Source organism: Giraffa tippelskirchi, chromosome 4, assembly GCF_054371585.1.
Source record: "Giraffa tippelskirchi isolate mGirTip1 chromosome 4, T2T-mGirTip1v1.2.pri, whole genome shotgun sequence".
NCBI classification, from domain to species: domain Eukaryota; kingdom Metazoa; phylum Chordata; class Mammalia; order Artiodactyla; family Giraffidae; genus Giraffa; species Giraffa tippelskirchi.
The window spans coordinates 149,259,717-149,276,648 of NC_137278.1; the positions used below are offsets into that span (position 1 = coordinate 149,259,717).

General features: G+C 40.4%; 1 protein-coding gene across 3 annotated transcripts in view; it reads left to right on the plus strand.

Moving 5' to 3' along the window:
• KICS2 (KICSTOR subunit 2) overlaps positions 1 to 16,932 on the plus strand; it is an 86,741-nt gene that overhangs the window by 20,934 nt on the left and 48,875 nt on the right. For 2 of the 3 annotated variants that reach the window (XM_081588921.1, XM_081588922.1), the window contains exon 3: positions 1,123 to 4,922. In XM_081588921.1, the coding sequence (XP_081445047.1) occupies positions 1,123 to 1,939 (817 nt within the window). In that variant the 3' untranslated portion in view covers positions 1,940 to 4,922. Of the gene's footprint in view, positions 1 to 1,122; positions 4,923 to 16,932 lie in introns of those variants that run through there. The other variant, XR_014081896.1, reaches the window with a different exon arrangement.

Sequence of the window (16,932 nt, forward strand, 5' to 3'; positions counted from 1 at the left end):
ATGTATGTAGTATAGTCACAGTACTAAGTCACAGTATAAACTGTATTTCTTACTGTAGATCATGGCTAAAATTTTTAAAAAACATTTTGTCTAGGACAAATAGGAATGAACTCACAGTATTAACTTTCTTTGTGATATCATCTCATTTCTAGTTATGTAATTTCTGGGGAAACTGAGGAGAATGGGAATGTGGGTCAAACTGAGGAGGGTCTAAGTTCAAGGAAAGTGAACTTGCACACGTTATTAAAAGGCCTTGTAAGCCTTTGTTAAGGATTTTAGATTTTATCCTGACAAATGAAAAGTGATTGAAGTATAAAATTTTAAAAATTTAGCCACCGTTTTGTTTGTAACTGTGATTAAATTATGAAGGGAATTTGGGGACTAGGATTGAATAAGGGCTTTCTGGTAAGTGTTCTATTCCTTTAATAAACATTTATTGATTGCATACTATGTTTCAGATATTGGTTTATCGTCTCTACTCCCATCTGCAAAATAGGTTTTATAATCCTTTTGGAGTTACTGTGAACATTAAATAAGTTGATATGTGTTATGTGCACATGTAAGAGATATTTTAGTGACCTTTTCTTTGCCTCTTTAGGACCAAAGCCTGAAAATAGAATGTCTTGTTTGGTCATACAATTCCTGGAATAAATAAACTTCAGAAAGACTTATAACGGAAATTATCTGGCAGTCCAGTGTTTAAGACTCGGTGCTTTCACTGCCCGAGTTCAACCCTGATCAGGGAATTAAAATCCCACAATCCCTGTGGCATGGCCAAAAACAAACAAACAAAATGAAACAAACAAAAGCTGAGAAAGACTTATAGCTAATTCAGTTTCTCTTTATTTGAAAAGGAAGTAGCAGCTATTCTCAATTTCTTTTTGTAACATCAGGCTCTTCCCATGGGAGACTATAACACTGACATAATCCTGAGATGGTGAAGTTGTCTGAACGATTGTTTAAATAAATCAACGTGGAATCTTTCTAGCTTTCCCTTCCCTGCCCCCAAACATAATATTGTTTGTCTGACCACATTGGGGATTTTTTTTTTTTTTGAGGATAGAAAGTGTCACCGTGGGGTCACATTTCCACTTAACGTGTTCATTTCCCTTCCCACTTTAGATTTCACCACCCCATCCTCAGTCCTCTGGAGAGCAGTTTCCAGCTGGAGGTGGACGTCCTGAGTCACCTCCTGAAGGCCCAGGCTCAGGTCTCCGAGTGGAAGTTCCTCCCATCCCTGGTGAGCTTGCACAGCGCTCACACCAAGCTGCAGACTTGGGGCCAGATCTTTGAAAAGCAACGGGAGACCAAGAAACATCTGTTTGGAGGGCAGTCTCAGAAGGCCGTTCAGCCCCCACACCTTTTCCTTTGGCTGATGAAACTCAAAAACATGCTTCTTGCCAAATTCAGCTTCTACTTCCACGAGGCGCTGAGCCGACAAACGACTGCTTCAGAAATGAAAGCGCTGACTGCAAAAGCCAGCCCCGACCTCTTTGGAAAGATTTCCAGCTTCATTAGGAAATATGACGCTGCCAACGTATCCTTAATCTTCGACAACCGAGGTTCTGAGAGCTTTCAGGGTCATGGCTATCACCACCCCCATTCCTACAGAGAGGCCCCCAAGGGCGTGGATCAATATCCGGCTGTGGTGTCTCTGCCCAGCGACCGGCCTGTCATGCACTGGCCCAATGTCATCATGATCATGACGGACCGCACGTCTGACCTGAACAGCTTGGAGAAAGTGGTCCACTTCTATGATGACAAAGTTCAGAGCACCTACTTCCTCACCCGCCCAGAACCTCACTTTACCATTGTTGTCATTTTTGAGTCAAAGAAATCAGAGAGAGACTCCCACTTTATTTCTTTCCTTAGTGAGATCTCACTTGCCCTTAAGAACCCCAAGGTTTTTGCAAGTCTGAAACCTGGATCCAAAGGTTAGCAGGTGGTTTGTGTGAAAGGTATTCAAGACTGGGTATTGTGTTCTTAATTGCTCTAACGATTTACAGTGGTCTGTGATTAGAGGTTCTACCCCACCCCCACCCCACACCATCACCCCTCCCACACACACCCCTCCCCTACCCCGTGACAAACCCTGCCTGATTGCATTTGCACCCTTTATAAGCAATTATGGCCAACTGAATTACATATCCAAAGAGTAGTCTAGGAGGTGGTCGTGGATGCTGGTCTCTGCAGTACAGCAAGGTATTTTTTTTGGCGTTTTCTTCTATTTTCCTGTATTTCATGCAGATTAATATTTATTGGCCTTTGATTCTCTTTCCAGATGTTTTATATTGTTCCAAACATTGTATTCCAATGTAATTTCAAACGCCCTGTCTTTCCCTCCCCTCCTTCCTGGATGAGTAACTGAGATACTATATAAAACAGCTTTTTTAAAATCAAGGAATATTTTCTAGCTCATGAATTAGCAAATTAACATGAAACTAAGTTTTGTGATCAGCAAATTAATATTTTTGATGCCAAAGTTAGGGTCTTGGTGAGAATGTTCTATCAACTTTTGAAACTGACAGTTAATCAAAATGGTAGCAATAGCATCTGGTTTTTAACAGTTCCGAAGATTCTCAGGGCAACTTTAATAGCCAAGGTTGCTTTTGGGATGACCTGCACATCTAGCTGCATTTGTTTTTACCCTTATAAAGTTTGAATTTTTCATTCTGTTTTAAAATCAGTGTAAGCCATTAAGTGGTCGTTTCTTCCTTATCACCTTTCTGTTGAAATGCATGCTTGTGTTTGGCTCCACTCCCTGGTTATCTTTAGGCTGAAAAAGCAAGCAGTCTTGATTTTTTCAGCCACTTTTATGCAACTTAACCTACTTCTACAAACTCAAAATGGAGGTCTTAATAACTTTTACTTGCTAAAAATCTATTGCGCATTCAAAAGGCCTCTTCATAGTTGAGTAATCCACCTACAGTTAAGCACATCTCAACCTGGGTTTCATTCCTGTCTCCTCCACATTATTTTTAGAAGCAATGATACATCTTAACACAATGCTTCCTTAACACTTTCCTTCAGTAGGTGTTCATGGGGAAGGAGACAGATCAGTGAAGCCATAATGGACTGTGGAGACCTTCCCTTCTAGGTTATTGAGTCAGAATAAAAATAAGCCACAAAGAGTAATTGAGTTGTTACTATTTTATAGTTTCTTCAAAGCTTGTGTACAGCATAATGATCAGAGCAGTCCCCTTTCTCATGATTGCATGGAGTCGTGGTTTTTTACGGGCTGGCCACAGCAGGCAAGCTGGCAGCACTGGCCGAGACCAGAGAGTGTCTCGAGTCCATGTAGGAGGCCTGCCTATCTCAGACTGGACTCCCTGGTGGAAGAGCCCACTGGCCTATTTTCTGTGGAGAACATGTGTTTTTCTTTTCTTTTTCCTTTTTTTTTTAAAAATAAAAATAGGATTTGTGAAAAGCCAGTTTGCTTTACATAGGAAGTAGAGAATTACTTCTGCATTTTATTCACTCAGGTTCTATAAAAATCTGGGCCGATTTCACAACATTTAACTTACATAAAAATTGAAAACAATTGGAACTAAATAGTCAAATCATTTTTCTTGCTTTTCGTGTTTTTCCAAGAAGCTGAAAAATATTCCTTGGTGTTCATGAATTTTTTTTTCCCCCTAGATGAAACCACCATTAGCCTTAATGATATGGTGTCCCGTTTACCTAAAAGAAATAGGCCTCAGTGGAGCGTGGCAGAGAGTGTAAATAAAAGATATATACAATATTTAAATACTGAGTCCTTGCCTAGAACGTATTTGAATTGTATATTTATTTTTAAACCTATTTTGGTTCAAGCCAGGGAACAAAGTCATTTTACTCTGAGATTTGTCCTTTGAAATCAGTAATGAAATGATCTATAAAGTCTATGCTTTGCTAATGTGAAGTGAAGTGAAAGTCGCTTAGTTGTGTCTGACTCTTTGCGACCCCATGGACTATCCCATGGAATTATCCAGGCCAGAATACTGGAGTGGGTAGCCTTTCTCTTCTCCAGGGGATCTTCCCAACCCAGGGATCGAACCTAGGTCTCCCGCATTGCAGGCAGATTCTTTACCAGCTGAGCCACAAAGAAAGCCCAGGAATACTGGAGTGGGTAGCCTATCCCTTCTCCAGGGGATCTTCCTGACCTGGGAATCAAATTGGGGTCTCCTGCATTGCAGGCAGATTCTTTATCAACTGAGCTATCAGGGAAGCGCCATGCTTTGCTAATGGGAAGAGTAAATGCTCATATTTTTTGTAGACCGTTTGCTTTGAAATATGTTTCTAAACCACAACTTGATCAATGTTTATGGGTAACCAGAAGTGTAGTGAACACTTAGCAAGTTTGCTAACAAGCCTATCAAGGAGTGTTCATTTCAGAACGCTGTTTAGACAGAGGGTGAACATTTATGACTTTGTCCTTTGGGTCCAACCTGGTGTCTAACTGTGTCATCTTAGGGAGTGTGACAGTAAAGCTAAATTCTTCACCCAGGAGCCAGTATCCTGTTTATAATTGCTCTGTACATTTGATGGGGGAGCCTGATGGGCTGTCGTCTATGGGGTCGCACAGAGTCGGACACGACTGAAGCGACTTAGCAGCAACAGCAGCATACATTTGAAGATACTAGAGAAAATTTACTTTGAAGAGAGAAAATAGTTGTTATTTCAACCTCACTCCCAGTAGAGTCACTCAGGTGATCCTCAAAGTAAGTTCACCCTTTGATCTAACAGCAAACTTGCAATTTTCTTTGGCAAATTGGTCTCTGAGTTTGACTTCCTTATCTGTAAAATGGGAATAAGGAAATATGGTCTGCTTTTTCCAAAGGATGTATAAGAATGAACTGAGATCATGCATGTAAAAAACGCTTTGCAAACTTACTTGAATTTGAACGCTGTCAAAATAAAAGATGAACCACTGTTTCTTTAAACTTTCTTGTTCTCATCTTTTTCTTCAGATTGGTGACAAACCTGTACTTAGACATTAAGTTTGAATGATACTTAAAGAGCTAGTTTAGAAGAGATGGCAGATAAATGTCTAATCAGCCCACCTACTCTACTTATTTTAGAATCTTTGTGGTTCTTCCCAAATTTTTATCATTGGTGGAAGCATCATTTCATTTCTGTTTTCTTACTGATATTTCTTAGTCTGGTTGCTCTATCAATTATTGAGAAGGGTGAATTAAAATCTCCAGTTGTGACTGTGGATTTCTTTATTTCTGTCAGTTTTCTGCATTTTGAATTCCTTTTATTAGGCCCATACACATTTATAGTTTTTCTTTCTCATGTATTAACCATTTTATCATTATAAAGCTTCCCACTTGATTTCCATTAGTACTGATTGCTTTGAAGTCCATTTTGCCTCTTTTTTAAAAAAAATTAAGACTAGTTTCTTTGGCTGTGCTAGATCTTCGTTGTTGCGTGAGCTTTCTCTAGTTGTGGTGAGCAGCACCAACTCTCTAGTTTCAGTGAGAGGACTTCTCACCGCGTTGGTTTCTCTTGTTGTGGAACACAGGCTCTAGGGCTTCCAGGCTCTAGAGCGTGGGCTTAATAGTTGTGGCATACAGGCTTAGTTGCTCTACAGCCCGTGGGATATTCCCAGATCAGGGATCAAACACATCTCCTACATTGGCAGGCAGATTCTGTACCTCTGAGCCATCAGGAAAGCCTTTGCCTCATTTTTATGACCATTCCAGCTTGCTTATGTTTCCTGTTTGCCTGGTGTGTCTTTTTCAGTCCTCTCACTTGTCATTTATTTGTATCATTGTTTTTAAAGTGTGTGTAGTGAGAACTAGAGAATACTGATTAAAAAGAGCAGTATCTGACAGTCTCTGCCTTTTGATTGAAATGTTTAGTTCATTTCTCCTATGAGGTTTTCACAGTCAGGGTTTTGCTGATGGTATCCTCAAACCATTATTTAACATGCTTTCTGTTCTCTTTTTTTCTCTTCATGTTGGGAGTTAGATCAAGATGTTTGATCAGATTCAGTAATTGCTTTTTTTTTTTTTTGGTAGCAAGTGTTGTGCATTTTGGGCTTCCCACGTGGCGCTAGTGGTAAAGAACAAATGCAGGAGATGTGAGAGAGATGAGAAACAGAGTTTCCATCCCTGGTTGGGGTAGATCCCCTAGAGGAGGGCATGGCAACCCACTCCAGTATTCTTGCCCAGAGAATCTTATGGACAGAGTAGCCTGGCAGGCTATGGTTCAAAGGGTCGCCAAGAGTCGGACATGACTGAAGTGACTTAGCATGCACACGCACACACACACACACACACACATTGTATGTTTTATTAGACAGCTAATACCTGGCATTGCCTAAATGGGTTGTATTAGTAGAGGTTACAAAACTGTTGGATTCTAAATATGTCATTCCATTTTCATTTATTAGACAAATCTGCAAAGAGGAACTACACCTCCAACTATTTAGTTAGCTTGAAGAACAGCTCATAAAGGGGTGGCTAGATAAATGCTTTATTCTTTTGTCAGTTTTTAAAATAGTGAGTTGTACAGCATCTTCCAGAGACATTGAGGAGTTTGTCAAGAAATATGTAAGAATTTATAAGGATTTCTGCCTTTTGCCTCTTAGCTTTAACCCTGAATCTGAATTAAAGCAGCCATTTTTTCCTCTTACCATGACACTTTCGTATAAAATATTACAACCTTCCCTTATTTCTTCTTCATGGTTGATTTTTCTCTCTCGATTACTGTTAACTCCTCTTCTCTACTTTTTTCCTCCCTCTCTAGTTTCTAATACCTTCCTTAGCAATTCCACTTTAGCCACTAAAATTCTTCCCACTACGGCCATACCACCCTGAACACACCCAGTCTCATCTGAAATTCTTCCCATGCTTCAGAGGGCCAGTACCCTAGTGATCTCTGACCCAGTTTTGGAAAGCAGCATCTGAAAATATTTATATTGATTGTTTTTACAACTAGTTAGGTTTTTTTTTCAGGCAGTTGCAAAGGAATACATAGAGGGGAAAATTCAGTATTGACACTAATGGGGTGACCACAAAAAGCCCAACCACTTCATGAGCACACAAGACATTTAGCCAACTATAGCCAAGCACCGCTGTGTATATCCAGTGGATTACTCAGCAAGAAAAGCTACTCAGAACTAAAATCTTTCCAAGCATATTTTTACTATAATTTTTTATTATTAGGTAGAAAATCACTCTCAGTCTATTTTCTGTAATTAGTCTATATAAAGACTTCACATTAACTTCTGATTTTTGTTTTTCTTTTAAGTAAGTTTAAGAAAATAAAATTTTTTTTCCCATCCAAGTGAGAAAGAAAAAACATGCCATGTGACTTTCCAAGAAAGCCCTGTAGATAGAGTTTAGCAATTCTCCAATGCAATTATTTCATGGCCTTCTGCCTGAATAATTCTAAGCTGCTTCTCCAAAGGAAATGAGTCAGAAGAAATATGCTTGTCGTGTCCTTCTTCCTTGGGAGACTTCTCTTGATATCTTGTAGATCCATGAGACTTCATTAAATGCAAGTCTTTTGACTTGTTTGCATATTTTTTCAATCTGATTTTGATAAATCTGTTTCTGGGATACTTTAAATTTAAAACCATATGGTATGTGTAAGATATCAATGTTAGGAAATGAAGATATGCAAATATGTTCTGCTTTCTGTAGCCCTGTACCTAATGTCAGACTCTGCCTGCTAGTGCAGGAGACTCGGGTCCTGTCCTTGGATCAGGGAGATCTCCTGGAGAAGGAAATGGCAACCTACTCCAGTATTCCTGCCTGGAGAGTTCCATAAAGAAAGGAACCTGGCAGGCTACAGTCTGTGGGGTCACAAAGAGTCGGACATGACTTAGCGGCTAAACAACAAGAACCTAATGTCAGCACCTGGGGGCAGAAGTTTGCCTGGTGGTAGAACTCAGGGAGAGGCCATGAGAGGCAGCTGTGTTGAGATGCATTCTGAAAGAGAACTGCTTAGCTGTGCGGCGGCAACAGCAGGAACATGCAGGATGGTACTTGATGCTGATCTCACAGGGGAAGATAGTCATGGGAACTTTGGCTAACTTGGTCCCTTGGGAGCTTGGGCAGGTCTTAGAAACTGTAGAGTAATTCCTCAATTCATTTAAATTTGAAAATTGATGTCTCATTTGATATGAGATTTATAATGAGTCAGCTGATTAAACTTATAGATGAGAGCTAAACTCATTTTTAGTGTGTCAAGGTCTGGCCATGGAGGACACCCCTTGACTCCAGAGCCATCCTGGTTTCAGTCACTCCAGGCTAGACCAGTAGAGCAGTCGGTCCCCAGAGCAAAAGCAGATAGAGGATATGAATGATTCTTTGCTGGTATTTAGCTTATATTCATTTAACAACTGTTAAACATCAACTTCCTGGCTTCCCTGGTGCCTCAGATGGTAAAGAATCCACCTATAGTTCAGGAGACACAGGTTCAATCCCTGAGTCAAGGGAATCGCCTGGAGAAGGGAATGGCTACCCACTCCAGTGTTCTTGCCTGGAGAATTCCATGGACAGAGGAGCCTGGAGGGCTATAGTCCGTGGGGTCACAGAGAATCAGACATGACTGAGCAACTATCACAAATATTAACCACACCAAGGATGGGCATACAGCAGTCAACCATGACAAATATGAGGCCAGCTTGGTTAGTGCTGGTATTGAGGTGAGCTGGCTCCAACCACCCAGGCAGGCCCAGAGCTGAGAGGATTGTAAGCAGGAAGGCAATGAATAGTCTTCAAACTTGTTTTACCAATTTTGGAAAAACCATGATTCCTTGATGGATTTTTTTTTTTTATCTGAAATCACCATCATTACATTTAAATGTCTCAAGTGATACACTTTATCATGCATTGTAGATGTTAACACTGGAAATAAAAATATTCATTCTTTTAAATGTATCAGTGAAATCTTGTTATAATAGACTTAATAGCTACCATTTTATATATTTAAAAACATCTTAATAAGCTTTGTAACAATTGAAAATATATTGCTCCCTGAATTCCATTCTGTTTCTCCCTTAGAGTATTATTCTAGGATTTAAAAAACAATTTTTTTTCAGCTGCACCTTTCGGCATATAGGATCTTAGTTCCCCAAACAGGGATCAAACCCATGCCTCTTGCAGTGGAAGCTCAGAGTCCTAACCCCTGGACCACCAAGGAAGTCCCAGAATTTTGTTCTAATGTTTTTTTCTTAAAAGTCTTATTGATCACCCTATTAAATATTTATCAGCATATTTTATATATATATGTATGTTCTTTCTATTCCATAAAGCTCCAAGAGTCTAATGACCAAATGACATACATACTAGAAATTTTATTTGAACATTTTATTTGCAATATCTCTTTCAATGAGATGAGTAGGTACTGCTTATGGTGACTTGGTTAATGCAGTCAGTTGTCTAAGTGTTCCTCTGGTGAGCAGAGATCTTTATACCCTCTAGTAATACCTCATATTAAGAACTGTGAGGGGTCTGATATTTTACAAGTTACCCTGCCATAATTTCATGGGTGCTGGCAGCACACAGGAGGTAGTTACAGCAGTAGCAATAGCCAGAATATTCCCATTTTTGCACTGGTTCTCTGAGCCCCAATTCCCTCAGGGGCAATGTGGATGGGCCCAGATGGATGCCTGCTCACACAATACATTGCATTTTAGGAGAGAATTTTGACCTTAGGAAATCCAAATCTTTTTTAATGGTCAATAAGCATGCCTTCCATTTGCTCAAGTGTTATTCTGGGCAGTAACTATATTAGTTTCCAAGGGTTGCTGTTACAAAATACCAGAAGTCTGGTTGTTTTAAACAACAGAAATTTACTGTCTCTCAGTTCTAAAGGCTACAAGTCTGAAATCAAGGTGGTGGCAGGGCTATCTTCCCTCTGAAACCTGTAGAAGAATCCTTCCTTGCCTTCCAACATCTGATGTTTCATTAGCAATCTCTGGTATTTTATGGCATATAGCCACATGACTCCAGTCATCACTTGGCATTTTCTCTGTCTTCACTTGGCTGTCTTCTTATAAGGACACCAGTCATATTGGATGAAGGGCCTGCCATACTCTGTATGTGTGTGTGTGTGTGTGTGTGTGTGTGTGTGTGTGTGTGTGTGTGTGTGCTTAGTCGCTCAGTCATGTCAGACTCTTTGCGACCCAGTGGATTGTAGCCCATGGGCTCCTCTGTTCATGGGGATTCTCCAGGCAAGAATACTGGAGAGGGTTGCCATGCCCTCCTCCAGAGGATCTTCCTAACCCATGTCTCCCAAATTGCAAGTGGAGTCTTTACCATCTAAGCCATCAAGGAAGCTCAAAATACTGGAGTGGATAGCCTATCTTTTCTCCAGGGGAACTTCCTGACCCAGGAATTGAACTGGGGTCTCCTGCATTGCAAGTGGATTCTTGACCAGCTGAGCTACCAGGGAAGCCCACTCCAGTATGACCTCATCTTAACTAATTAGATCTCCAACGACCCTATTGCCAAATAAATTCCCATCCCGAGGTACTGGGGATTATGACATCAACATCTTTTTGTGGGGAGAGACATCATTCAGCCCTTAACAGTGAATATGTGTGCTCTTAGGTGAAGGGGTATGCTGTCTTCCAAGGATGCTCATCAGGACACGTGCATCTTTGAAAGATAGTCCAGAATTAAGGGCAGTTAGTGCTTCACTCAAGACCCATAAAAAATCTGATACACCACATAAACTTATGGGTGAGAAGTGAGTTTGCTTTTCAGTAAGAGAAGAGCCATTACTAAAGAAGATAGAAAGAAAGCTTAACCTGTCAAAGGCACCTTCATAGAGATTCATTTGGGGGAGTTTATATAGAAGTTGAGGTTGAAATTGATTTCCTAGAAATGACCTCTTATTTCTTGGGGGCATATTCACATACCCTAGGTGGTGGAGTCTCAGTCTGAAAGATTACTGTTATAAAAGACATGGAGGTGTGTCTGGGCTGTGAGTAGCTACATCCAGTACAGCTTTAAAGTGTTCCTGGTGTTGAAATGCCCCCTTCCATTTTCCTGAACTTTGAGAGGTGTCTTTCAGGAAAGTGTCAAGACCCTTAAATTCCTACAGTTATGCAGTATGGAGAGTTGAAGTTTTCTTAAAAATGGGTATTAATAAATCCATGTGACCTTATTTTACACTCTCATTGATGCAGTCTGGACATGCCAATTAAACTTTTTTTTTTTTTTTTTTGGCTGCATGGTGTCTTCAATGCTACATACGGGCTTTTCTCTAGTTGCGGTGCACAGGCTTCTCATCGCAGTGGCTTCTCTTGTTGCAGGGCACAGGCTTAGTTGCCCTGCAGCATGTGGGATCTTCCCAGACTAGGAATAGAACCCATGTCCCCTGCATTGGCAGGCGGATTCTTAACCACTGGATCACTAGAAAAGTCCCAGTTAAACTTTATGACCCAATTGTGTATGACTAAATTGATGTGGAATCATACAATTCCACAGTAAATTGTTAACGCAGACACAATGACTTATTTCCATAATTTTTTCAACCATGCCTTTCCATAATGAGGCCACTTTCTCAGAGATGTGTTTGTCACCATCTGGCTTAGCAAGTACATTTGTCCTTGGAAAGCTTGAGAAGGTGATTCTTTACATATTTTTTTTAAATGTTATTTTTAGTTTAAAAACCAGCAAAAATCTCCAGGAGCAATAATGTTTCATTTCATCACAGTTGAGTCTCTGTGGTCTTGTTTCGTTTTTAAAGGGATGGGTGATATTGAGGAAAAGTTTCTTGTCTGTGTCCTCAGGGAATTAACTTCCAATGAAGTAAGACCTACAGGAGCTAAAGAGATACCCAGCTTTAAAAAAAAAAAAAAATTGTACTGATTTGTCAAACATCAGTTAACTACAATTGAGAGTTGTTAACAGTATTGAAAAGCTGTCAACTGCTTAGCTTCCAATAATAAAATTCTTCTTGGGGAAAGTATTAAATGCTTGGAAGAAGCAGTTTGAGAAGATACTTTAAGTAGAATTGTTCTGGTTACCTGCAGGGTCTTCCCTTTGTTTCCCTGGAAGAAGAACTGGCATGGGCCAGAGAGGGGAGAAAGGGGATTGCCCTGCCTTATATAATTAAATAGGGAGCTTTCCAGGTGACACTAGTGGTGAAGAACCTGCCTGCCAATGCAGGAAGTGCAAGAGACGCAGGTTTGATCCCTGGGTTGGGAAGATCCCCTGGAGGAGGTAATGGCAACCCACTCCAGTATTCTTGAGTGGGAAGAAATCCAAGGGACAGAGGAGGCTGGTGGGCTATAGTCCATGAGGTTGCGAAGAGTTGGACACTACTGAGAGACTAACATTTTCAGAGTTTATTAGAGCAGAAGACACTGTTACAACTGTGCGCCGCCTCGTGGGAGAGCTGAGGCCTTTCTCGGGCTAGTAGCCAACTTTTGTAGCCTCAAGGCAAAATTCCTGCTGGAAGGTGGCATTGAGTGATTGGTTAGGATGCTAGAGGGTAGTAATAGGGTGGGTGTTTTACCTAATATGGGGTCAGGGAGCTGGCCGGTTTAAATCAGGCTGGTCTCATGACAATGATTGCTATGGGGCTTGGTCAGTTCTGGAGATGACCTTGGTATAGGGCTCCACATCTGTGGCCTTGGTACAAGGCTTTACACCTGTGATGTTGGTATACGAAAGTGAAAGTGAAGTCGCTCAGTCATGTCCGACTCTTTTCGACCCCATGGACTGTAGCCCACCAGGCTCCTCCATCCATGGAATTTTCCAGGCAAGAGTACTGGAGTGGGTTGCCATTTCCTTCTCCAGGGGATCTTCCTGACCCAGGGATTGAACCTGGGTCTCCCACATTGTAGGCAGACGCTTTACCATCTGAGCCACCTCTACATTAATCATTGGACCACCAGTACGTGTGTGCTCATTATGTCTGACTCTTTGCAACCTCATGGACTATAGCCCACCTGGTTCCTCTGTCCATGGAGTTTTCCAGGCAACAATACTGGATTGGGTTGCCATTTCCTCCTCCAGGGGATCTTCCCGGCCCAGGGATCGGACCTGCATCTCCTACATTGGCAGGCAGATTCTTTAAAGTCCCCAAAATGTGTAACATTAGACAATGTTGTAGGTACTTAATAACATTGTTGATATTTAGGTATTATGAGTTTTGTTTGGGGTGTTTTTTTTTTTGACACTAATAGATTTCTGTTAAATTTTGGGGGCATCTCTTTGGTGTCTGAACTCTCTAGAAAGGCGCTGTTGAAATTGACATAATTGCAAAACCTTTCATTTGGTGGCAAGAAGGTTGGGAGTGAGAGTAACTTGGAACTAACCTGCAGAGGGCAACAGCTCCTGACCTGAGGTTTTGTTTCTGCCCTGGCGACATCGGTTAGTGTGTCTTCTTCTGGACTGTGGAAAGCTGAGCAGTGCAGGAATTATCACCAAAATGACCATTTTTAGCATTTTTGGTGTGCTTTCATGACTGTTCTTGTAGAGACAGGTATTCAGGCAAGATTTAGTTCAAGAAATGAGTCAGAAGCTCTACTGTCCTCTTCATTGAATTTTGACCAAGAAATTCCAAACTCTTTTCTCACCTAGTGACTGCGCGGTGAGCTCTTCCTGACTCAGAACCATTTACCAATGACTGGCATCTTGCCGTTGCTGGATTATAGAGACTTCTTTGGTTTGTTCTGAGGCCTGTGCCTCCTCCCCATATCATCAGACCACAGCACTTCCTGTGCCTGGAGTGTTTAGAAGAATGACTAGGGAGTTATTCCTTAGCATTTTGGGAGGAGGAAAGAGGGTCACATACCCTTTGAGTTTGTATTGAAAGTATGTTCTTTCTCCCAGAAAAATGTCCATGATGACAAAATTTTCTTTTTTAATTTCAAGGATTCATGGAAACTCCTATGGGTCCATGCATCCCAGGGTGAAAATCTCTGTTGGTGACAAACTCTTGAAAGATTTTGCAATAATGCTACTTTTGATAGAGCCTTTTTAGAAAGTTCAGACATCAAAGAGATCCAAAAAAGATTAACCTGAAACCTGCCAGCTCCAAATAAGTTATTCAGGAAGTGCAATATGTCTTGAGGGTTAGGACATTAGTACCTCAAATAAATTGTTGTTTAGTCACTAAGTCATGTCCGATTCTTTTGTGACACCATGGACTGTAGCCCACCAGGCTCCTCTGTCCATGGGACTCCCTAGGCAACAATACTGGAGTGGGTTGCCATTTCCTTCGCCAGAGGATCAAACGCGTGTCTCCTGCATTAGCAGGTGGTTTCTTTACCACTGACCCACCAGAGAAGCCTGATCTTAAATACTGAATGTTTTCACCTGGATATCCTGTAGGCAACTTAGCACTTTTCTTTCCCAAACTTGTTCTACTTGGCTTCCCTGATTTTTCTTGGTTAGACTTCTGTTCCAGTGATCCTCACTTGAAACTTTGGGGTCATCTTTGATTCCTCTCTGTCATACTCAACATTAAACCTTCAGAGCACTTTCGTAGTCATTTCCTTTTTCCATTTTGATCTTCATTTGGGGCTTTTATTAGTCAAGCCTGGATTAGAAATATAGCCTCTCACCTTCTGTTTCTTTGTATTCCAGTCCATCCTTCTTACCTTCACCAGGCAATTATTTTAAAACTCTGGTTTGATGGGGTTTCTCGTGCTCTGATCCTGTCCCGCTTTTTTTTTTTTTTCTCTTCACTGTTTTCTCACATTTCAGTCAAAATGGAATACGAGAGAAGAAAAAAGTAGAGGACAGGTTCTGCCCTGTATTTTCTTACCTCTTAGCCTTTGCTCAGTTTTCTTTGTCTAGACTAGTTCTAGTCGAGGAATTCTTAATGTTTTTTTGTACAATGGGATGGATCTCTTTGTCTGTGAAGCTGATGCACACTTTCTCAGAATGTTTTTAATACCTCAAATTACATACATAGAATTACAAAGGAAAACAGTTATATTAAAATACAGTTATAAAAATATTTTAAAATCTGTGATATGTATTTATAGATTCATTTATAAATAACAGGACCTTGCATTGGCCCTAATTATTATCATAGCAGTTAATTGCCGACATCTGCATTGGAAGAAGATATTAAGTATCAGCTAGAGGTTAGTGAAAATAAAGATGTATTGCTTTCCTCAATTAAGTTCACTGACTCCAGGTTCAAAGTTTTAAATCTAGATCATTGAAACTCAAACAAGAGTATGTACCAGAGTCACCTGGATACTTACTAGCCACGGAATGCTAAGACTTATTTCTGATTGAATAGGGCAAGCATAGACTCTAGAATTTGCATTTCTAACAAGTTACCAGGTGTTGCTGATGTTGCAGGGCCAGGATCTACACTTTAAAAATCTCCAATCAACAATAGACCTTTACTTCATACTATCTTTACCTACCAAAATCCTATGCCTTCCTAAACCCAGGAAGACTACATCTTCTGTATTAGGTTTTCCCTCAGCTCCCCTATCAGAAGAGATCTCTTCCCTTTCAAGGACTCTTGCCCCAGTTTATTCAGACCACTCTCACGGCATTTAGCTTCGTACTTTGTTTTATGGCCCCTGGGGTGCAACTTACCTGGAGCTCCAGTCTCCCAATTTATTCATGTGACTGGCAATGCTGTGATACTTCAAACCTTCATGAGGGAGTAAATGTCTTTTTTCACTTATTAGACTATGAAATCTTCTGTAGTTTGAAACGTGTTATATTTTGTGGAAGGGAGGAGTTTGAAAGGGAGGGAAAAAGGGAAGTTCCAATGGAGAACTGCTCATTAGGGAAATTTAGCAGCACAGAAATTAGTAAGGGAAGAGAACACCCATTTTATTCACTTAATACTCTTACTGAGTATCATGTGTTGAAATATCCTTTATCCTGATTTTAACATTTATAACAAAGTAGGTTACCTACTGGGCCTTCCAATAAAAATTCATAAAGGTGTCCATTGGCCCATGATGATTGTGTGGCACACGGCCTTATCCAGGTAACTGTAAGAATGCTGTGTAAATCAGTCCTGGGTGTGGGTCTGGCTTATCTAATGCAAAGTTTCCAGTGTAGTACTTGAGTTATTGTTGAAGACAGAACGAACCCAATGAGGCCTTGACTACAGTATGGTTCTCTATACCTTGCCAAAAACTCCCACCCAGTGACTATCCATGGTTTGAAGTCAGCCTGGGAGGAGACACAGAATTAGGTAAGTAATGAGTTGCAAGATTCTGATTTTATCCCTGAACCTCTTCCTCCCTGTATTCCTCCCTTTCTACCTTTTTAATCCAGTGACCAGGATAGTGATCCTGTAGATTAGAAGTTAATTTATAGGGTCTTATAAAATTTCTTCCAAACTGAAAATTCTGAAACTCTATAAAAACAATCCACAAAGGGTGTTCCCCCTTTTAATGAGAAAATTGAGTTTGTGGTATTTGCTTGTTCCTTTGCTTTGACTCATGTATTTAGCAGAAACTATACCTTTGTGAAGAAGCATGTTGGAGAATTCAGCTCAAATCTTCTGTCTCTACCTTGCTGTGTTTGTATGAATTGTGGAATCTTAGTTATTCTGTCATATTTAAGTAATGACTATATAGGCAAAGTAATAATTATTAACAGTAAGGATGATAAACATTTGCCCATAGTGCTTTTCAGTTCTAAATGGCTATGAGGAGACTGAATGCAGTCTGCTAGTATTAGTCATTCTGCTTCTGTTATTCCTTATCTTGGGTCAGAGGGTTTCTCTTGGATGGTACTCTGTTCCAACTGTGTAAAAGGGCTCCTCTCAATAGTTACTGAATTTTTTTCAATATTGGGCATAATCCCAAACTCTTAACTCATTCTTTGTGGGTGTAGTTTTTCTCTTAAGATGTTAAGAAAGACCCATTCTCTTTCACTAGCTGTACATCAGTTTCTATTCTCACATATGCCTTTAAAATGAATTTATCCTCCTCTCGCGGTTACATAGGAAACCACTATTAATAAATTCTTTACCATAAGGGGAAAAAGC